Source organism: Drosophila willistoni (assembly GCF_018902025.1).
Source record: "Drosophila willistoni isolate 14030-0811.24 chromosome XL unlocalized genomic scaffold, UCI_dwil_1.1 Seg141, whole genome shotgun sequence".
Taxonomy (NCBI): domain Eukaryota; kingdom Metazoa; phylum Arthropoda; class Insecta; order Diptera; family Drosophilidae; genus Drosophila; species Drosophila willistoni.
In genome coordinates, this window is record NW_025814052.1 from 10023779 (window position 1) to 10047982 (window position 24204).

Genomic DNA, 24204 nt, shown 5'->3' on the forward strand with positions numbered 1-24204 from the left:
TCAATTTACAATCGTTTCGTGCTCTTTATTTCATTATTTGAAGACATAAACATAATTAAAACATAAAATATACATAAATTACACATTTTACATAATGGTTTTGCTTCATTTTCCATAACAATCGTCACACATCATAATATAATATAATAATTACATATTATAAATTCTCATACGTTCACAGTTGTTCCACAGGTAAATTGACTTATATGTTACTTCGGGCTGCACTTGTTTGATTTGTTTATTATTATTATTACATTCTACATTCATTTTGTAAGTACATACATATATATATTTTTTGATTTATATATATATATAGAGTTATATCCTACAAGGCGCCAATCTCGTGCTTGTCATTAAATACTTGAAATCGTTTTGGTTTATAGTAGAATAAAAAATCTTTGGATTTTTTTTTTTTTGGTTTGTGCTAATAATGGATCGTTTGATCGCAGATCAAGAATGAATACGATATATATGTATATGCTATACATTCTCATTCATTTGTGTTATGTTTGGGTATTTTTAGTAGATCACATGACAACAAGGCATATCCGTTCATATTTATTAGTTCAATTCATAACTACTTAAAAACTAATCGTTTTTGTGTTCTTTTTTCTTTGTGCATCGGTGTTCTATCGCATCATATTACATCAGGTATTTGTAGTGGATCTTGCTAGTGCTTCTTCAATAATCGTCAAGGCATGCGCAAAGTTTTCTTACTTTGGGTTTCCTGCTTAATATGTGTGTGTTGGTTTTTTGTTTTTATTTTTTGTTTCAATTTGTTTAAGGGGAGAATAATATTTGTATATATTAGATAAGTTTACTATTAAAGAGGACTAGAAACTGCTGCTGGCAGAGTTTAAGGTGTCAGTAGAATCAAAGCTAAAATTAGTTACTACTACCAAAATAAAAGCTACTTGTAATCAATGTGTTAAAACAAACAAACAAACAAAAAAAGGAAATAAAACCCAAAAGAAGCCTTTAAAGGTCGAGAAGAGCGAGCAGGCGAGCGAGCTAGCAACTACATATTAGAATGTGTCACTGGTTGGGGCAGCAGTTAAGGCTTTATATTGCCTTGCCCAGTGGGTGGTTGGTGCAACAATGAGATATATATATGGCATGGTATGATGTGTGTGTGTGTGTGTGTTTGCGTGTGTGTTGTGTTACAAGCCAATGCATTGGGATTAGAGGCTACAACTGGTATTAGGCATCACTAGCTCACTTAACGGAACGCGGATCCTCGCGTTGATATTTGGCAAACTCAAGGAATATCTCTTCTAGCGTCGTCTGGCTTATTGAATAATCCTCAATATTCAATTCATCACGTTTGCGTTCCATTAGACCAAATATCTGTGACCATTTAATGCCAGTCAATGGAATGTAAAATGTAAGAATACCCTGGTATTCCTCCCTGAAAACAAAACGAGACAAATACCAAATTGCAATAATTGACAAAGAATATTGAACAACTTTTACTTACTGCAATACAGACTGAGGGAATTCAGACTCGACAAACTCCTTAACCGTATTGATACTCTGCTGAGCCAACTGCACCGGAATCGTTGGCTCATCGGTATGCCTCGAATAGCTGCTACTCTTTCGTGCCTGCCTCAATGCTTCGATATTGCGTCGTACTTTAATCTTAAGTATTAGACCCTTGGAGAATTTGTTCTTTAAATGCTGCGTCGAGCCAATGCATTTGAATTCACCATTAACCATAATGGCCAATCGGGTACACAATGCCTCACATTCCTCCATGCTGTGAGAGGTTAATACAATAGATTTACCCGAGTCGCGTATGCGACAAACCATATTCCAGAGTTGACGTCTAGCCGCCGGATCCATGCCCGTTGTTGGCTCATCCAAATAGATAACCGATGGACTACCAATCACAGCGATGGCTGTGCTCAATTTACGCTTATTGCCACCGCTATACGCACGCGTCTCTTTATCAATGTGTTTCATAAAGCCAAATGATTTGGCCAAATCCTCAGACAATTGGTTTATACGCGATGGCTGAACACCGCGCAATAAGCTAAAGATACGCAATGTTTCGCGCCCGGTGAGATCATCGAGCAGAGCATCGAATTGTGGACAATAGCCGATTTTCTTATAGATACTATTCATGTCGGACTCCAAGCTAAGGCCCTGAACATAGGCTGAACCAAAACTGATGCGCTCATCGCCAGTCATCATTTTGAAAGTGGTCGTTTTACCAGCTCCATTCACGCCCAGCAAGCCAAAGCATTCAACTCTGAAACAACAGAGAAGCAAATATTAAGGATGTCATGTCAAATGAACGCATGATGAAATGGTTAACTTACTCCTCCACACATAGCGAGACCTGATTGACAGCTAAAAATTTACCATAGTATTTGGTAACACGATCCAAAACTAAATTCTTTTGTATCAAATCGGTGGATTGCATATTAAGTATACGTTGACGTTCAATCTCCACATCCTCATCGAAATAGCCATCCTCTGGTGGTGGAGGTGATTTGCTAGAAGATAAGAGATAAGGTCAAGGTCAATATCTAACCAAACTCTAAGGCATTTTATCTACTCACATGGCATGCTTTCTAACCATATAGATAAGCTCATTGAACAGGCCAAATTCTCTTAGAATAATAATCAGGAAGAATATAACTGCCGTAGCGGCCATATAAATCGTTTCCGGCAGCACACCCGGCTCCTCCCAGTCGAAATATGGTTTGAGATCTACAATATCAATTACAACTTATGTTCTAATATTTCATTTAGATAATCTTTAACTTACTGCAGCATTTGGGTATCAATTCGCATAGAAGAATGGGTGGTAGGGCGCCGACCTTTTCGCAGGCATTTCGTGTTGCCACATTCATGTAGACCTTATTGAGACCCATGGCCAAAGAGAAATGTGGAAATATGCGGAAAATCCAGCCCAATAGATTGGCCGTATCTTTGGTATCAAAGAAATCAAATGACATGACAACAACCACTATGAACAAAGCCATGCCAGCAAATATATTGATAATCGATATACGGGCAAATCCAGTTGCAGGTTCACGGAAAAATAATGATATAAGATAGGTAAAGGGAAGCACAGAGCAACCAAAGATTAATAGTAGTAGGAAATATCTGCCAAGTTCGGCAAAGCGGGTAAAGCCCTCCTCTTGGAAACACAATATGGTGAGAACAACAACCAAAGCTGTGAATGCGTAGGTGGCAAAATCCCATAGCAATTGCGATAGCCAATACGTCCAGACCTTAACGCCGCCCACAAATTGCAATAGTTTTGATCTCGATTCGCGTTCTTTGATCAAAAATAATATATATATGGCACTAACGAAACACATGCAGAAGCAGAGATTTGTGGCCAATTGTGTGCCCAGATTGTTGCCCGTATTCAATTGATTCAACACCGTGCTGGTCGTATATGGCAATGGGGCATTCGTTATACTAATGCTGCACTCCGGCCCGATCAGGGCATGGGCTATGGCATTATGAACCAAATTCACTGTCAATGGAGCCGTATGCAATGGCTGATTGTTCAACCAGGCCACTATTTTATTCTCTCCAATGCTGGCTGCGGCCAAATAACGTGAATTGATGCGCACTTGTATGGTCTTGCCCAGGTCCAAGATGTATTCGGTGAAATTTTTCGCTCCCGTCGATTCATAGCCATAATCACTGCCATAGGAATTAACAATTTTCTCATATTCATTGGATATAAGCCAGCCTTGAGAGTTATTAACTACATCCGGGGCACGTTCCATTACCGATACGGCGACAGGATATTGCGTTAGACTCATTGTAATCGGTTTTAGCTCTTGAAATGTGCCCTGATTACGTGTAATTATAATAGTCATCGATACAAAGAATATTGGCATTATGTTTTGTATCAATAGTAGCAACTTATTACGCCATGTGTAGAGAGCCTTCTTCAGTATCATGGCCTGCCATTGGTTTTTAAATAATTGCATGCCCTGCAGTAAACGACGATTCTCCGAGAAGATGCCATCAGCTGATAGAATACAGTCGATTAAAGTTTTTCGAAATTAAACAAGAAAATCAAAAAACTCACATTGCATGGATTCATTGTCCTCATCGGCATAGCCGGTGCCGCCATTCATAATGGCATGTTGATCCTTTAGTTTGCCATCGCTGCCCTTTTCGGCGCCAACCTTCATGAAAACCTCCTCCATGGATGTTATGCCCACACCATAGCCATTCAAATGCAACTCCTGCGAACGCTCCTCAAGCTGACCGAACATTTGTTCAAATTTATTTGAATACATATCGGGCAATTGATACGATAATTCGGCACCCAAATCACTCTCAGGCTGCAGGCCGGGTATAAACTCATTGAGCAACGCTGTCACTTCAGAGGTTTGGCAATTATCGCGCTTCACACAAATCTAAATCAGATGGACAAAAAGTTAGTTCGCATTAAAAGTATCTGCAATTTTAGATGTATACTAACCAGACGATAGCCTGAACCGTATTGTTTCTTCAAAAAGAACGAGGTTCCATGACATTTGAGTTCACCATCACACATAATGGCAATACGATCGCCCAGGACATCAGCCTCATCCATGAAGTGAGTGGTTAGCAGCAAAGTGCGACCTATTTTCTCCTGTTGCAATAGATCCCATAATTGTCGTCGGGCCGATGGATCCATGCCGGAACTGGGCTCATCACATAGCACCACCTTTGTATCACCGCAGAGGGCACAGCAGACGGAGAGTTTACGTTTCATGCCACCCGATAGTTTGGATGAGGCCACATTTGCCTTGTCCTCGAGTTCGATCATCTTCAAATATTTGGCCACTTCGTTTTCAACTTCTTTGCCATGCAAACCCTTCAGTCGACTAAAGAAACGTATATGATTCGACACACTCATCTCGTCGAAGAGGACATTGTGTTGCGGACAAATGCCCAGGGACATGCGTGCCCCATCGATATTGGTGCGTATATCGCTGCCATTGATAATGGCCGTGCCGGCTGTGGGTGGGAACATGCCAGTTAGCATGGAAATGGTTGTCGTCTTACCGGCTCCATTGTGGCCCAGCAGAACGGTGATCTCGTCCTCAAACATATTCATCGAGAGTCCCTTGACAACCGTTTTGTCGCCGAATCTCTTCTTTAAGTGACGCATCTGTAAACCAATATGCTTGCCCTCGGGTTCAGTCTCAAATGCATTGGGATCGCGCTGCATATCTCCATTGGCTGGCATATCCTCGACCCCGATATAATCACTTTCGCCACACCAAAACTTTCGGCTAAACGGGAAATTCCATTTCCGTGGCACACCAAATTCTCCAGGAAATATTTGCTCCACATACAAACAGATGGTCATGTAAATGAAACACGACACAATCATCATAACCATAACCATGCCCACGGTAAGGGTATCATCCACAGAAACGGGGGTAAACAAATTACCCCATTGCAATCCTTCGCCGGTGCCCTCAAAGCCGAGTATCAATTTGACACCGAAACCCATTGCCGTGTTCGATACCAGACTCCAGCCCAGTTTGGTACCCAATGTTAGATCATCGTACGTGTTTATCGTGAATGAGAATGGTATATAGGCAATAAACCAGATTAGACCCGTCACGGCGGCCGCTGTGCTCGCTTTCGAAAAGAATGTGGCCATCATGAAGCAGAAGCAAATACTTGTTATCACATAGACCAGCAAAAACAAAACTAAGGCCGTAAAACTTGAGTGTGTTAGGACGGCAACATCATCGGACCAACGGATTTTCATTAATATGGCTATCAATATCGCCGATATTGTTAGCATAATGAATGACTTGACAAACCAAGCTGTCCAATGCAACCAATTCGAGAGACCCATTATTTTCATCACCTCCTTCAGTTGTTTCTCCTTCTCCGATGTAATGTACTGTAAGAAAAACAAAGTTTAATCATAAGAAAAACATAATTAAGAATTCAAAACTACTCAAAATCATAAAGAATACCGTCGAAAATACATCTAAGCATCTATTTCCATTTACATTTTAGCTTGTGTGTTAAATTTTAAAAATCGAAACCTCTTCTTTTGAATGAATCGGATCTATAAACAACGCCCGTCACATAGGTCAGGCCCTATTAAGACATTTATTAAAGTACGATAGAGTTATATACACATAAGACCTTGTCGGAAGCTCTGTAAATACTTAGTTCAAAACACGAAAACTACATACAGTTGTGTCCAGATAAATAGGAATGAAAATGCATACAGCATGGTTAGGATTAAAAAATGAGTAGCAAATCTTAAAAGACATTTACCGCCATTAAATGTATTAACTAATACCCTATTTTCGTCATTAGTTAAACTAGTGTAACTCGTAAATACCCTAGAGTGTTGTCCAAATAAGAAAATTTTCACTTAAAATACTGAAAAACTGATAGGGTTTACTTTGGAACCTTCCTGAGACATCACACTTATAGCATACAGACGAATGACTAAAACAATCTATTGAATTTGTACTCACCTTGGTAATGTAAGTGCATGGATAGATGAAACTTAGCAATATAATTAATGACATTATCGATGCCAAGCCCTCAAGTAATGGATCATAGATATATTCGGGATAGGGATAACGTTGCATAACCACTTCGGGTAATGTATAATCGGGTGCTCTTCGGCGGAGATACGCCATGGTCAGGGCATGTTGAATGGGTAGAAATCCTTCGCGTAGATAACCAACTGGTATGCCACCATCAGTGGCATTCTCATTACGTGGCCCAGTTAAATCGATAATGGGAAATAGACGCATTGTCAGCCAGGTGAGACCAATGTTCAGCGATGTTGTCCGCGATTCGGATGGAAAACGCAAAGCGAAATCAAGTTTATCGGGCAATTCATTTAAATTAGCCAACGAATCATCAAACTGAATGCCAGCAAATGCATTCTTATTAACCACATCACTTTGCAATTGAGCTGCATTCGCTGAGCCCGTATAGCCACCCATGTCCAGAGTGTGTACCGTCTCATTGACCAAACTATCCAGAATGTCATTTTGTGGTGAATAATATAGCCAAAAGTTTGGTGAGCTTCCGGTTTGATATTTGCTTTCACTAAAATGTATAAATATCCAATATTAGTATAAGAATATACCCAATTAAATAAACGATTATCAAGTTATATATATATGTACATATATTAAATACCCAAACAAAGAAGCAAAAAACTTAAAGTGGGATTAGAAATACATTTAAGATTAGCTACAAAGTGTTCGTGTGTCATTTTTTCTCATATAAATTGTGCATTTTGAAAGAATATACAGTATATATGTAAGTTAAGCATTAATATTAGTTAAAAGCGGCAAGCATAAGTCTAAGCATTGAAGTGCAACTACAAGAAAGCACATCGATTAAAGGTTATGAATCGAAAAGGATTAAAAGTAAACTTTCAACGATATTGATCAACATTCCGTTGAGTCAGTTTGTGTATAGAAATATTGATGCAATTCTTTCAAAGAACTTCTTATTTATATTTCATGAAATATTGCCATCAAATGCAATTTAAATTATCTCCTTTTGCCAATAATGCTAATGCTAGAAAAATGTTGTGTATAATAAATCAATAAAATTTTATGATTTTGACATTTAAAGTGGGGAAAAACAATCGATTTTTAAATTGAAAGAAGAATCAAAGATTAAAGCCTATAGATCAAATTTTTTGTTTAAGTTTAATCTGTAGAGTCAACCAAAAATAATTAAGTTTTATTTTATTAATCTTTACAAGTTTCATATGCTTCAGAAAATGTTTAACAAATACAAAGAATGATACGAGTGACACTAATCTAAAGACGATCAGTATATATATATGTATATATATAGTAATAGACGATATTGTAACGATAAATGAAACGTAATTAAGGTTACTTAGATAAAGCATTTTAGATTATATATAACAGATTGCATTCTCTGGTAATTGCACTTCAAGCTGAGCTAAAAATCATTCTGACCACATCATATACAAGTATTTACGTATTTGATTTGACTTGTTTTTGATTTAATTGTGCGTTTGTTTTTTTTTTTTTTGCGTTGTTTTTGTTGATTTTGATTTTGAATTCGTTACCTCATTTTCTTCTTGGACATTAGCAGCGCTACGAGCGCGTGCATGCGACGCGAATTTTGCATTGAATCTCTGAAAGTTTGGATGGCATACAAAGAATACATTTACATATGGATCAGATCGTTGGACTTTGAAATGATGTCGAATAGCATACGAGAATAGAGTAGATAAATAAATAAATAAATCAATCAAAATAATATGAAAAGAATAAAAGAAGAGAAACCACAATCAAAACAAAAATGATATTTCCCTTTCGATTACAAAATATAGGAAAAGAGGGGGGAAACAAACAAAACAAATGTATTGGAAACATTTAACTACTATTTAGGATCGTGGATCAAAGCAACAATTAAGCGAAAGAGAGCTGTTCAAAATTTATTTTATTTTGATTGCTTTTCTTCAAAAACCTTTTTTATATATCAAAGAAGCTAACTGCAGTCTTTGACTATCAAATTTTGATTTGTATATTTTAAATTTATTTTCCAATAACCTTCAACAATTACTGTATCTCCTTCTATTTCGCTAAGTCCTCGAGCAACGAGAAGAGCCCTAAATGCCGATTTATACAGACTATTTTAATTCGTCTGATTGAACTTAAGAAGATGATAATTACTACATCAACAGGTTGGAAAATAATCAAAGAGAATGCCTTTAAAGCATCTGGATATAATATATCAAACCGTTTTAAGAAGAATTCTTTTGGAAAGACGATGTTTTTCATTAAAGAACCATAGAACCGGGAATAACTTCCACCGCCCCGAAGTTTGTATACCCTTGCAAGTTTTTTTGTTACTCTTGCTACTCTACTTATAACCGTCAACGAGAAAAAAGGTATTGTCTAAAAAAGTCTAGACAAAAGCTAAGGCTGTGGCAACACGGCACATGTAACATCCTTTTTATCATAAGTTTATATGGCAGCTATATAATCTAGTTATCCGATTTTAATCAAATTTGGCACAATAATTAACAGCTTCATTAAACTGAAAAATTATAAATTTTAGGACAATCGTGTTAAAAGTACCGAAGTTATTGATAAACTTATAGGATGGATATAGGATGAGTTTGCGCTGATTCAGACAAACAATGTAATCTAAAACTTATTACTTTCTAGCCATGTCGACTGATCAAACTGAGTACAAAGTAAATTATCAGTCAGTCATTATCAATCACAGTCAGAGATAATTTCATTCAAATCCTCAATTGTACTAGCATCGCTATTATGATTTCCTTTCCGATTATTAATTTAATGGAATCAATCGCCTTGACTTTCTTGATTTGAAAAGAATAGTCATAGAATGGAAATGTTCCACACCTTGTGCAGGCGAAAGTGGTTACCTGAATGTTTTTGGGGATTTAAGCATTATATGTTATTATAAAAACTGACTTGCCCTTAAAGCCCACAATCTGTTACTTTACTGGTTTTTTGGATGCATCGAGTGTACTTTTTCCTCTATGTAAAATAAATCGATTTTGATAAAACTGTAATACAATTTTTTAGAATGGATACTAAGTGAGCTTACCTCTAGCTCTCCGTTTAAATTATATGGAGAAAAATTTCACATTTCACCTCAAAATACTAAAATGCTAACAATTAAACCTACCTAAAGATATCTAAATGGAAAATTTTTAGATATTACAACTTTTTAAGCGATCGTTACTATAGTCCGATCCCCAAAATCTTACTTACTTAACTACGAATGGTATTGAAAGGCTGTACCTCTTAGCTTAGAGATGGGGATTTCGATTCGAACTTTGATGCTGATCAATAATATATGTATGTCTATACCTCATAAGCTCGGACACTTTTCCCTCTATGCGATACAACGATGTTAGCAGTCTTGTGTGAAACATAAATATAAAGAAACATAATAATAAAGAATACTCTAGCTTTATGGCTAGGAGTATATTACTTGGAATGAGCTTAAGTCTTACAGTTTGTAGTTTAAGAAAAAGTCCTAAACAAAACGTGACCTTTTAGTTCATATTAAACTACTATTTACCTTTACCGATCACAACATTTTTGATTCAAATATTCCTGAACTGTTTTAGTCAGTTAACATGACCATGGGTTGTAAGTCAATATATGAGACATTGCCTATAATCTGCGTAACATCCTAAACACTTTGGAAAAGTTATAAAAATTATGTTTTTCTCACAGCATTCTCTACATATTTCTAATGTGCCTAAGTGCGACAGCTGTGCTGGAAAATATAACAAAACAAAATAATAATAGACAATATAATAAAGACAAGAAATCATACAACTTGAAAACGAAAACTTTTCAAAAATTAAAAAACAAAGGGAGGACGTCAATAACATGGGACATGGGACGTTGAATGCATTTCTATTCTATGGCTACTTACTTGAACAACTGCAAAGTGGTTATATTCAATTCGGTGTAGGTTTTTATTGGCATTGGCTCGGCCACGACCAGAGTCCGTACCAGAACCAATAGCAATGAGAATACGGCCGGAAGCAGCAATTCGATGACAAGTTGCCATTTGTGATTCCATTGTAGGGTCCAGTTTTTCCATAGTAAAAGTACAAATTTATCCCAATTGCTAACTTTAGCCATATTTGATTCGATTTTCTTTTTTTGTTATCCTCTCTCTCCTTTTTTTAGTCAAAGTTTTTCGTTAGCTACGACGACATATCCAGTTAGACACTCAGATAAACCCTTTCAGTCTGTAATATAAAGAAAAAAAAAAATATATAATATAAAATATTTTCCCATAATAATCAAAATGTTGTTTATTATTATTTTGCTCTAAAGACTTTTGAAATTTGCATCGTTAACGATGCATTTCAAATAGATACCAATGAAAGCTAAAAATAATTTTGAAAATTAAAAATTTTTATACAATTTCCATAAGATTTTTTCAAGCATTTGAGAAATGATTTTCAATGAATGACTAATGGCCCTTTTTTCTTCATTGTCTAATGAATTTATTTAAAAAAAAACGGGATCAAAAAATTTTCTTTTTAAATGAATATAAAGTAATTAAATTGTTAATCATTAAGGTCATGGAATGGCATAGAAATTGGCAAACATTTTCAGTTGTTAACAGTTGTTGTTGGTAAATAAATAAAATTAATTTTAAACTTTAACAAATGTTTCAAAAACCTCAAAGTCTGTTAAAATTGTTAGAGATTTTATTAAAAAACGAAACAAATTAGTCAAATTTGTTAGTTAATTTTTGATTGAATTTTGTAAGAAGTGCAAAAAAAAGAATTAAATCGATTCTCAAAACTTTCCCCTTCAAGGTTTTTAAACATATTATTGACAATGTATTGTAAAAATCACTTCAATATAATGTTCTTGAGAATTGCGAAACGAAAAATACTCGGACACTGATATGAAATAGTTTTGTTTATTATTGAAACCCAAAAAGTGAACAAAGTCAAATGACAATTTACCTGTTCTATGGTTATCCCCGTACTAACATGAGTGACTAACAAGTACTCTCCACCTGTATTGCCAGTACAGGAAAATAAACTGTGTGTGTCAAACTACATTTTTAATAATCTACATTTTTTTTCCTTTTTTTTTTTTTGTTTTTTTTTGTTGTGCTATCTAATCAGTTGTACGTAGTAAGGTCTATTTGGGTACATAATGTATACGAATAGATTGCAATATGAAATACGATAAGATTCATCCAAAACAAAAGAACATATGTAAGCAAAAGCCAACAACAACAACAACAATAACAACATTGCACTTGACATTTACCGAATGTTCAATTAGATTTGTAGACGTTTTCAAATAAAACATAAGAAATAAAAATTATTGTTCCTTTAATAATCACTAAAATTGTCAGGAAACAAATGAAACTAAATATCAATAAATTTGGTTGACATTATCTCAATTACCATTGAAGGTATATATGTATATAAAAAATTAGTCTGGCAATTTTACATAACTGCAAAAATAGCCAAGAAATGCAATTTGAACAATATTAATCTCTTTGTTTTAAGTAGCAGAAAACCCGTCGAAGCGACGCGACCGATAATAAAAATCTATTAGTAGAACACAGCTGCCAAGTAACTGGCTGTTATTATTATTATTTTTTTTTTATTATACGTTTCAAATATGCCCTTACGACCGAGTGGCATACAAAAATTGGTTCGTCTGTTCATAAAACTTTTTTTTCGATTTTAAGTCATTTATATTTTGGATACACATTTTTTGGAATCGACTGAATCGAAGATTATTATAAGGAGTTGCATCTGAGATCTGTTTGAAAATCAATTCAATTCTCTCCTACATTAAATGGATTGATTGCAGACTTCTTGGATATTTTGTTGAATTAAGAAGCAATTTGTTAAGCAACGAGTATGAGGTATTCAGAACCGAATTGGCAATGGTTTTGAAAGGATAACAAAAAAATAAAAAACTGATGGGTTTGAACTCAATTATGTGACGTAGAACTTTAATATTAATGCAACTAAAGAAATTTTTGTTTTGTTAACTTATATATTGGAATTTTATGACTAAGAATCGTTGGTATCCGACTCATGATCATCAATATCAATAGAAGTATCGTCATCTTCATCATCCTCTTCATTATCTTCTTCCTCAGCATCACCTTCCTCACCATCCCCATCACCATCCCCATCATTATCATCATCGCCTTCCTCACCATCCCCATCACCATTGCTATCATTATAACCATCACCATCTTCAGCGTAGTCATCATCACTATACTCATCCTCATTGCTAGAATCGTCTTCATCATAATCATTAAAAAGTGTATCATTTAGTACGTCGTTTAGCTCCGGCTCAATTGGTGCTTTTAGGCAATAATCCTCTAATTTTGTCGGCACAATTATACCCATACGTAAGGCCTTAGCATTGCTCTCGATCGCCAATTGGCGCACTTTATTCGGATAAGTCATATCCATAATCTTCGGATCACGCCAGCGACGATACGTATCAGCCGCCTCAGTGTTGGCCGGACACAATTCATTGGGATCGTCTAGCAACGATACAATCGACAAGAGGATCGAACGGGCATTCTGGACAGGACTCCAACGTTCGCTTGGTAATTCGCCACTTAGCGACACTCCGTCCGATGGTGGATGCAATATCGATATGCAGACAAAACCATTAATATCGACATTTGGATGATAAACTTGATCACTGAACTGAAATGTTGGTGGAGCGTATGGATACTCATTTGGAAAGCGTAAAATGGCCTCAAGATAGGCGCCTTCATATAGCGATAATGGTGGTCCAAACATCCCAATGCTCCAGTCAAACAAGAAACTATCTTGCTTTAGTTTAATATGAAAACCTTCCAACGACTCCTTCATCAACGAGTTAAGTTCGAATTTAAGAGTTCGGTATGCGCCAAAATAATTGCATACCGAACTCATTTTTACAACACTATCTAACCTTTGCACGTATATCTTAAAAAATTTCTAAATATTATCAAGAAAGCAAATTCACTGTTTAAAAGATTTAATATAAATTTATATTATTTGTAAACTTTGATGTGTACGCTCACATAGCCCAGACTAAAATGATACCAGATGTGAGATACTTTCTAACACTTCACTTTGACGACAATTCAAGGCCTACTTACCATTAATATGGGTTTTTCCATAGCTAACTAGATACTCAAAATTGTAGCGATGTTTCTATTGCCACCATCACTTCACTTTGATGACAGTTCAAAGGTCTACTACTTGGCCCGATTTAGGAAAATTGTAAACTAAATGAAAAGTTTTAAGTTGGCCTAGATCGAAACGTAACTTCAATTTATTTTTACTGCTTTGTTTCATTTAATCTCATCGAGGAAAAGTTTGGAAAATTTTCCTTTTTGCAATTTTAGACAGCTGCATTATAATTTTGTGTTAACTATTCATTTATAATGAATGGAGTAAAGTACAAATATTTTTTGTTATAGTTTCTAATATTCCATAGGATTTTTTTGTCTGTTGTCCAAAACCCGAAAAAGAACCTAACCATTTGCCAAAACTTATCATACATTTTCATAATTGTCATTATATACCTATTCATTTACGTACACGCACTGTTGCCATACGCATGTGTAATTCGTTGAAATAATAATAAGTTCACTTCAGCTCCAAATCTGAAATATTTGATTTTATGCCAATTACAGTAAAACCTCTCCCTGCAATGGCTCCAATAAGGAAACACCTCTCAAATACAAACAAACTTTTCGGACCAACTGTTTGTTTTAATTCCCGAAGAAAATAACCCATCACCAACCCTCTTTAGTTGATTATTATAATATTGACAAAATGGTTGGGACACAATTAAACGATATAACAAAAGTCTTCAAGACCTGGAAAAAGTTTTTATCTCAAGAAGGAGGTTTACTGAATCGGAAGCTGAGATTCAAAGCCTCCAAAAAAAAATTACATAAACTACATTCATTAAATTAATTTGTTTGGGAAATTCGTTGTGTGAAGTCTGATTTTATTGATTTGCATTTGATAGAAAATCAAGTAAATTATATAAAAGATTATACACATATCTAAAGGTCAATCAAAAATCCTTACTTTCTGTTAAGACTATTTCAAGACCAATTAAAAACTTCACCAAATTTTAAAATATTTCGTTGAACAAACATTATTTTTTGTTAACAAACATTTATTTTTCATATTTATTTACTGAACAACAATTATGTCGGTTCCGAGGGTGTTCGCTTATGAAAGTTTTTACTGTATTTTGCACTTCGACCCACTGTACAACTTCAATATTGTTGCTTTATTTGTTATATATAAATTTCACATATGACTTTATCGAAATAAGAAAAAGTGTTCTAGTTTATCAAATTTACACACTGAACCTAAAAAACGATGTCTATAGAAGACCTAAAATATATTATTCCATTAATGGCACCTTGAAAAGTTAACAAACTGAGATGCCTTCCTATTCGACACTACACTTCGTCGAGCCATAAAATATAATCCAAGACATTATGTGTACTTAAATTAAGGTAGCGAAATCACCGGATTCCTAGAAGTCTGGGGGTAAAATTTTGAAAAAGCAGCATGATTTTGCATTGCTAAATTATTAACAGACATCTGATAAGCCGCAACGATATGGCCAAACTCATAACTAACATACGGACACCTGTTCGGCACACACAACAAAAAAAAAAAAACACCATAATTTCAGCTGATAATGTGACAAAAAGAAAGGAATATGTCAAATAGTGTGATGTGTGTAGTGCACCTTGATCATGTTAGTTAATCGAACACTCACCTTAACACCAAATGAAAGCAGAAACACCGACAGAGCGAGAGAGAGAGAGAAAGTCACGAGAAGAAAAAAATAAAACGTGTTTTAACCCGGCGAGGAAGTCTTTAGTCAATATGACGAGCAAAAAATCCACTCACAAAAAAAAAAAACAAACAATTACGTGACCGTTTCAGAATAGAGGCAATTTCGAACTGAATTCGAAAGGAATGAACCGCCCCCTCAACACATATGTTCACAGAAATACAAAATATATTTATCAATATAACCGTAATAAATAAGCACAATCTAAGCTAAATGGAGAGGGCATTTATTAGCATGTGGGCAGAGGCAGAGGCAGAGGCAGAGGCGGAGGCAGAAGCAGAGTCAGCCGATTTGATAAGGACTAAGTGTCTGCCGATAGGTACAAACATACGCACCAAGCACTTAATGTAAGGACAGTTGATCGCATCCTTAATCCCTTCGATTGTACATATTAATGACCCACCATTAAGTGAATAGAAATTACCGACTCTATTACTCAGTCTTTACAAGCGTAAAAGCAATTTAGCTTACCTAGATGGCAATTATTGCCATTTTGGTTTGTAAGTACAAAAAATTATCGTCTACAATTCGATTTATTTATAACTTGATCCAAATATGTATATACTTCTTGCATCTACATACCAAATTTGATAGCAGTAGATTATAGATTTACTGAGATCTCAATGCAAATAGGAAGACGTTATGCGGTTTCACGTTAAGCAGAAACTGATGACAAAAATAAAACATAGTTAAGCTCTATTCATTACCAACAATATGTCAATCAATGTTATTTACCATCCATCAATCGAAAGAAATTGATAGTTTTAATCCAAAACCTGATTATAGGCACCAACACTTTTGAATTTTCATCCAACTAAGGACACAAATAAAACAGATAGACCATTTTTGCGTCTGTTTAGTTTATCTATTATATGACATAAAATAAAGCAATATCACTATCACGACATTCGATTATATTATATTATTTTCGATTATGGTAGAGGAACCAATACATCATAAGGTATGTACATATATAGTATTCTGATTCCCTGTCACTCATTCCCGACACATATTTGCATATTGAAATAGGTTTTCTTTTACTCAATTATTCATTGACTATGTTTTTGAGGAGTTAAATTGTCTTTACAAATAAAATAAAGATATTGAAGGCCGACAAAACTCGGATCCAGAGAGGGATCCATGGGTGGGATCCATGATGAATTTAATCCTGAGGTCCAAATATTTTTATTGAATTTAATGGTTAATGTTAACATAAATGTGGATGCTACATACATAACCTCAAAAACACAAATTTTTGCATGTTTAGGTTAGGCTTTACGACTTTGGATAAAAGTGTCCAATGGGTCTGGGATTTACCTCATTTGTGTTGAACTGTGTCATTAACTATACACTTATTAACCACACAGTTTCGGAAGTTCTAAGACTTGTAAATTTATTTTAAACAACAATTTAAATCTTATTTAAAGCTTGGAAAACAAATTAGTCTAATGTTTGATTGCTGATACAACTGAACTATTTTATATGATAACTTTAATCGTAATACCCTATATACATCCATACATACATATGTACATACATCCATATAGTATAGTTCTTTATAGTACACTCTTATCGTACAGCAGCCTTTTATAGTGTAAGGGCAAATGTTATCCAATTGTAAGTGCAAGCGAAATGCCAGAAGAATAAAATAAACTATAATAAAATTTGATATAATAAAAATGTTTAAAGTCCGTTATAAATTCATAACCAGTCAAGTGCAAGTTTCTTAGAGTGATTGGGGGTACTAGAAAATTTGTGTGTATTTGTCTTATCTGTGTTATAATTTGTCATAAACAAAACTTAACTAGAGGAGCACGAGTCACACCGAATAATGTGATGAATCATCTTTTAGAGAACTCCCTTTAATGAATCATCATTATGGCTGGCCATGATGGTCGATTCGATTCAATCTATTTTTTGCTATAGTCAAGTACATGCAGATGGATGTACCTACATATATAAGTACAAACTACTGGAACGAATGTCAGCCCAAGTAATTAAATCTTAGTTCAAATGTACTAGCAATTGTTTTAATGTCATTAAAGTATTTCATATAGGCCTACAATGACAATGAAACTTGAATGCATCGTCTAATAGAAGTATTTCCGTTTCAATGAAATTGAATTAGAATGCAATTGGTTGTATCAAAGTCAATAGATTTCCTTGAATTTGCAAATAATTTAATTATCTATATTGCATTGAATCTAATGATAAGACAAGCCAAGTACATTATGTTTACATACATTTCCCACAATACATATTTAGGGAGGGAGTGACTAATCAGGTTACATGCTAATTGTTGTATCACATTATTGATAAAATGTGCGATAAGCTGTCTTCACACTCTCTTACTCGACTCACTGATAACATTCAAAAAAAAAAAAAAAAAACAATCCTTCGAGCCGGATTTGAACCAGCGACCTATGGATAACCGCTTCTTAATGTCAACTACAGTCCACCGCTCTACCAACTGAGCTATCGAAGGTGTTACGAATTTGACGTCAACTAAAGCAAACATAAAGCTCAAAAGCTACAACAAATTTTTGATTTATTTATGATTTTTTTCCCCCGCCACCGCCACTGCCAACAACAACAAATCAAAATAAAATCACACAAAGACTGAAATAAAAATCAGTGTAAAAGTGAAAGGTTGGCCACAAAAGCAGACCGCATCAATGCCATTCGTACACTCGGAGAAAGCAGCACAACTCTAACCATCAAATTTCTTTGTGTAAATCTAATGTAATTTTTTTAAACATTTTCTACTAAACGAGTGTTTCATTTTAAATTCATAAAAACTGAAAAGGCCTACAATTTTTATTTACGGAAGTCAGTGAAACAAATGAATCCAAAACATTTCATAGTTTTGGATTAATCATTAACTATTTACTAAATAGTAAGCTTCTTATCCGTGGAACATAATATCTTTCTTTTACTTATTTATAGTAAGCCTTTTTCCTGTTATAGTCGGATAAGAAAATAAATTAAGATTTGCATAAAAAACAACAACTTTTATCTAAAAAATTTCAACCCAAAACAAATTTGACTTTCACTTTCTTTTGCCGGGAATCGAACTCGTACCAAAACCTCAAAATCGTTTATCTACTTAGCCAACATTGGAAATTGTATTGGGAATTGGTTTTCTCTGAGTGTACAAAATGTATTTTATTATAAAATTGTTTCGTTTCTTGTTTTTGTAGCTTTCGTTTTATATTTGGTTTGAAGAAAACGAAACATCAAGACCTTCGATAGCTCAGTTGGTAGAGCGGTGGACTGTAGTTGTGTTATATATAGCATAATATCTGGTGTAAAAACCAGATGTTATAGTAGTAATCCATAGGTCGCTGGTTCAAATCCGGCTCGAAGGATCACTTGTGTATTACTTTTTTTTTAATCCTGCCAGAAATTGGCACAGCATTCTGTTTTTTGGTTATGTCCGTCGGTTTTATGTGACGATAAAGCGTTTCCGGAAGTCCGCCCCTTGGTGTTCCTACACTAAAACTGTCTAGAAATTGTAGTCGTTGATAATCAATTCGCGGTTTATCACAAACTTATGATGCGAAAAAAAAGACAGATTCAGAAAAAAATTTCAAAAAAATGCAATATAGATACATGATCCATAGAGATAAAGAAGAATCCGAAAAATGTCTAAGGTATACTATTTAGTCTAAAGGACCGTGTTGTCTGAAGTTCGATGGGGTCCGTACCTCTGGACCACTCCGTGGATCCGCCACTGTATTGAATTATTGCGCCATTTTTCGAAATGTTTCTTTTTTTCACTCTGCTTGCTTCTAATCTCTAAAATATTTTGTTTAAAAATTTTCTTCAACAAAGTTTCTTAGAATTGAACGGGCTACAAATGTTGGGAAGACATCTAGCCCATATATCCGCCCGTACCGAGCTTTGGGCCACGATGCCAAAAAAAAATCGAATCTTGACCCAATTTTTTTTTTATGTTTTCTTTCTCGCATTTTGCTCGCAGCAGACGAGACACTAAACCTACCTAATTTACGATTTAAAATATAAACATTTAATCATATTAAATTTGGTAATACATATAATTAAATTAACTGTATTTGTTTAGTTTTTTGAATAATATTAATACAGTCGGTATAATAACTGCATATTATTTATTTGACAACAATATTAGAATTATATACCATGAACTTCATTTATTAAATTCCAACATAACGAGTCACGCCAGTGTAATTTACTCATTATTTTGATCATGAGTGTTTGTATATCTATATAATGCAGTACTAATCCTCAAAGAATCCTTACAAAACATTCTATTCCGTCCAAAAACAAATAGTTCTTTGTACTTGTTTAAAATTCCCTTAAAAATGTTTTATAAGAAATTGACGTAGACATCAAGAAAATGGTTAGGGAAATCTTTTTTAAAGTAAATTCACTTAATAATTGATTTGCATAAACTGTAATATTTTTCTGATTCTTTAATTTTATGTCCCATTTGTAACACAAATTGATTTAAAAGCAACATTGAAATCCCTAATAGTATGTAAAGATTATGTGTGATAATATTTTTAGACCGCATAATTGAACGATTTGCAATTTGTGACACCTGATATTAATTTTAAGTCAAATAAGTATACAGGTAATTTAAATGATGTCGTGAATTACCAATTGTGTGCAATTAAAAGTGTGATAAAAATCGAAAACAAACTAAATTTGCCAAAATAAAAGTATTAAGCACTTTATTTAAACGGAATATCGATATATGTATGTATTTAGTTATTCCATATGCACGACTGAATCTATTCCCACACATAGACACATGATACGTGGCGGAGGGGACGGGGGCGAAATGATTCATTGGGAAATGCTTTTAACCTTTCATGTGAAAACGAATTACTTGCCTCACCCTCCCCTTAACCTGGCCAAAAGGTAGCTGGCAAAATGTCAAATTAATTCTGACACATGAAACTCACAGACTAGAGGCAAAGACAACCAACTAACTATTTTATGCACATTTACAATAATTGCCAATTAAAATATCAATGAAAATACATAAATGAAGAACAAATACAAACGTAAAAGGGAGAGAGAGAGAGGTAGAAGAGAAAGTGATGTCAACTTAACATATTTGTCTTTAGGGGGTCATGTAATAACTAGTTCAATGCCAAAATGTTCAATTATTCGAATTCAATTCAATTCATTTATTACATTAGCGTAAATTAGAGTTCATTGATCAACTTAAAATAAATACGTACCTATATATGTATAATCATCTAATTGCAATCAAATTTCAAAGTTCAGACTACTTTGACTAATTAGCACAATATTTGAACTGAATAAAATAATAATTTAAGATCCCGTAACGATAAATGAAATGGAATTTTCCTGCTGTTCTTCAGCATTTTACATTTTTCTTATTAATAAATTAAATTTTTTTGCAAGATCACAAAGTTTCAAGGAACTATAATTTCACCACAGAGAAATACTATAGAAAATGATTTAGTCAAGGATATATGTACATTTGTGGGTATGTAAGTTGCCTAGTACTCTGAACTGTCATTGTGGAATCGACCTTGAATTGGCTTTCAATTGGTTTATTATGGCCAACTACTAATTCTCGTCTCGTTTGACAATTGGTCAATAAATAAGTGTAACCAATCAAAAGTCAATCAAAACAGCTTGCTAGGAATTATAGAAATTATCCAATCTGCATTCAAAACGGCGTCTTGTTCAATTGCGGTTCTTTATAGTCTTCAAGGATATTTCAATCTAGGCTGTGATTATAGGTTTAGTTAATGACTTGAATTTTTTACCTGTGGGTGTAGTCATTGCCCCTTGCTCTCTAAAGCTAAATTTGCATGGAAAAGAAAGAGATGAAAGATAAGTACATGGTGTGTTTTGCTGACCTAAGACCCAATTAAGTGAGGCGTTAAGAATTAGTTAATTTTTTTAGGATTTTAACGAAAGATGTATCAATCGAAGGGAAATTTGGATACACTTTCATTCCAAAAAGAGAATACTTTGGTATAAAGTAGTGAAGAAAGGCATTTCGATTGGCCGTAAAACGAATGCTGGGACAAAATTAAAAATTTTTTTAAAGGTTACATAAGTTTATCTGTTATATTAAAAAAATGTAGAATTAGCCGACGAAAATTGGTATGACATTATTTATGAATCATCATTTAGATACAAAAACGAAAAAATTACCAGTAAAATTTCTTCATTAAGTTACTTGGGAGCTCAAAATATCAGAATCAAAGTTCAAAAACGCGCTAATATAGTGACCATCACTGTATAACTGTAACTTGCACTTAATTAAGGTGGACTTTGGCTTACCACCTAGACAATATAAATATAATTGGGCTATATAAACACTTAGACTTGAATGAGTGGAGACAGAATTGTTATATCTTTCATATATTCCAGTTAAATTCAATAGTTCTCAATGGAGAAGAACCAAAAACATTGACAGAATAGAATACATACAAATCGAATTTTAGGCAAATCAATATCAAACTAACAATTAATCAAACTTTTAGTCATATCTCTCTTTCTCTACCGCTCCCTGTCTGTATGGCACACATTAAATGACAATTGTATTTTAAAGAATTCTTAAGTATTTCGATGACTAACCCGTCTAATAACTGACAGACAGACCTTGACTGGTTTGGCAGGTGAGTTGAGGTTCGCTGTTGGCCCATACTGCATAATAGATTAATAATGTTAAGTTATACCCAGTAAGTAACCAGGCATTTGTTAATCATAAGAATACATTGGAAAAGTAAAAGCTAACCAAGCCAGCTGAAGCAGAAAAGTGTCCATCGCCTTGTATGAATAGTTTGTATACATTATTCTTGATCTAAATCTGTTCAGTAACTGATTATGGGGGGGTGTAAATCAGTCACACAAATTAATAAAAATAGAGTGGGTATTAATATAAGCAATTGTAATTGTCCTTAAGGGAGTATTCTTGGTTGGAAAAAATGTTCGATTGTTTTTTTAGCTTATTTTTTGAAGTATTATTCTTAATATTCTGATCGTCCCAAAAGGATTATTCTAAATACTTTTAGAGATATAACGGTTTTTTGTGAGGAAATTCTAAATAGAAAACACGTTTTTTGAACTGGCGGCAAAGATACAGCCCGTAATTCTGAACCGATTTCAAAGAAACGAAGTGAAATCAACTCAGAATAGTCCCGACCTCAATTATAATTTTAGGATTTTTGTAACTACTTTTTTTTAACATTAAACAAGAAAAGAAAACTGATTTTCAATTTTGAACAGCCGCCACTTTGTCAAAAAAAAAATCCCAAAATTCTGAATCTGGTCATTACCACAATTATATCATTGCTGAATCTAACGCCGGCCTAAACTTTAATCGAAGACGATCCTATCGACTTATCCTTGCCGCAACCAGAATGCCTCTTCTTTTTGGGACTAATTTTGGAGACAGAAGACTGTTTGAACAGCCCTCGTAACTTTAATTTGCTTTTAATTAAAAAAAAGAGACATAATTTCAATAATTCTTTCCGTTTGCAAAGGATAATTTGTTTTAAAAGGGTCCAAAAAACAAGAATTAACATTTAGAAATTCTGCGCAGACAGCAGAATGGAAGAGAGAGAGAGAGAGAGAGAGAGCGCAAAAGGGAGATATAGTTATACACACACACACTCACACATGTATAAACACTCTATTTGTTTATAAAACACGGAAAGTCCAACCACTGTCTAGAATTGTTGCACTGTCATTGTTATAATTGATATCAGAATTTCAGATATTTCACAATGAAAATAAATTTTGCAGGCGGAGGGAAAAGTTTTAGGGTGAAATGCTGGTGTAGCAGCTGTTTTCATGCCTTGACATTGACACTCATACATATGCATACATCTGAGAACAGCTGATTATGCTGCATGTGTGTGTTTATGAATGTAAATGTCAGCGATAGATGAAATAGATTATTATAAAATATCTATTTACGTACTTTGATTTTGTGCTTCTAATATTTAATCAGTTATGTATGTATGTATATATTTGTATGTATTCACCGGTTCGTTTAATTTTGGTTGAATTTGTTTATATTTCTCGGTCGTTGTTGTTGTTGCCTTTACATTGACTTACAATTGCGTCATTTGCTGTGTTTTAGTTTTGATTTGATTTAGGTTTTAACAATAAAAGCTTGTTTGATTTGTGCATAAAATAATTGTGTTTTACTATTTACTTTGCGCGATTTATGTTTCTTGTTGCTTTTTCATTTTATTCTTTGAGCCCTTTGGCATATAAACACCACACACATACACCCGCACACGTGCACACAACAAAAATTAATGAACAATTCTCTCGAACTCTCTTCGTGGTGGTGCTAGCAACAAATTGTGTTGCTCCGTGCTACAAAAAAATATTATTAAACAAGTAACTCTCACACACACGCGTCTGTTCACATGGAAAACAAAAACAACAACGCCGCCGCCACGGCTCTCTTCAATTCGCTCGGGGCGCTCTCTCTTAAGTTAAGTCTCTCGCAAATGTAGCAACAACCACAAGGCCGAATGGAATAAAATAGAATATTCGCCTTAAAAAAGTGAATATTCGCCGCTAAAGTTCGTTCGGGGCCGCTCTCTGAATTAGCCCAGCCAATATGAATTTGTTCAGCCATTGCGCTCCCACTATTTGTTCAACTCCCAGTATTTTTATTTGGCGCCAACAAATAGTGGGACCGTATACTATTTGAATTTCGCTTTTCTTATTTGCATTGATTTCTTATATAATATCAAAAATTTCAAGTTAAATGTGTGTCAAACTAATATCAATAGTTTAAAATATTCATAGCAAGTTAATAAATTAAAAAGTC

At 34.3% G+C, this 24204-nt stretch overlaps 2 protein-coding genes and 2 non-coding genes across 4 annotated transcripts; 1 reads left to right on the forward strand and 3 right to left on the reverse strand.

Annotated features, from left to right (window-relative positions):
* Positions 1–23768, reverse strand: LOC6641294 (phospholipid-transporting ATPase ABCA3). The gene is made up of 12 exons (XM_023175379.2): positions 23338–23768; positions 10429–10750; positions 8069–8137; positions 6477–7062; positions 4460–5884; positions 4061–4394; positions 2774–4000; positions 2565–2715; positions 2322–2498; positions 1478–2251; positions 1220–1408; positions 1–727 (listed from the first exon to the last, which is right to left on the reverse strand). The coding sequence occupies exons 2-12, from the start codon at positions 10638–10640 to the stop codon at positions 682–684; spliced, it is 5190 nt and encodes a 1729-aa protein (XP_023031147.1). The 5' UTR covers positions 10641–10750; positions 23338–23768; the 3' UTR covers positions 1–681.
* On the reverse strand, positions 12557–13306 carry LOC6641295 (ubiquitin-conjugating enzyme E2 R2-like). The gene has a single exon (XM_047011188.1). It carries the CDS (start codon positions 13304–13306, stop codon positions 12557–12559), a length of 750 nt encoding a protein of 249 aa, XP_046867144.1.
* On the reverse strand, positions 17774–17865 carry Trnay-gua. The gene is given in 2 exon segments: positions 17774–17809; positions 17829–17865. It is a non-coding gene; the product is annotated as a tRNA-Tyr (tRNA).
* Positions 18623–18748, forward strand: Trnay-gua. Its single transcript has 2 exons — positions 18623–18659; positions 18713–18748. It is a non-coding gene; the product is annotated as a tRNA-Tyr (tRNA).
* Positions 23769–24204: the final 436 nt, after the last annotated feature.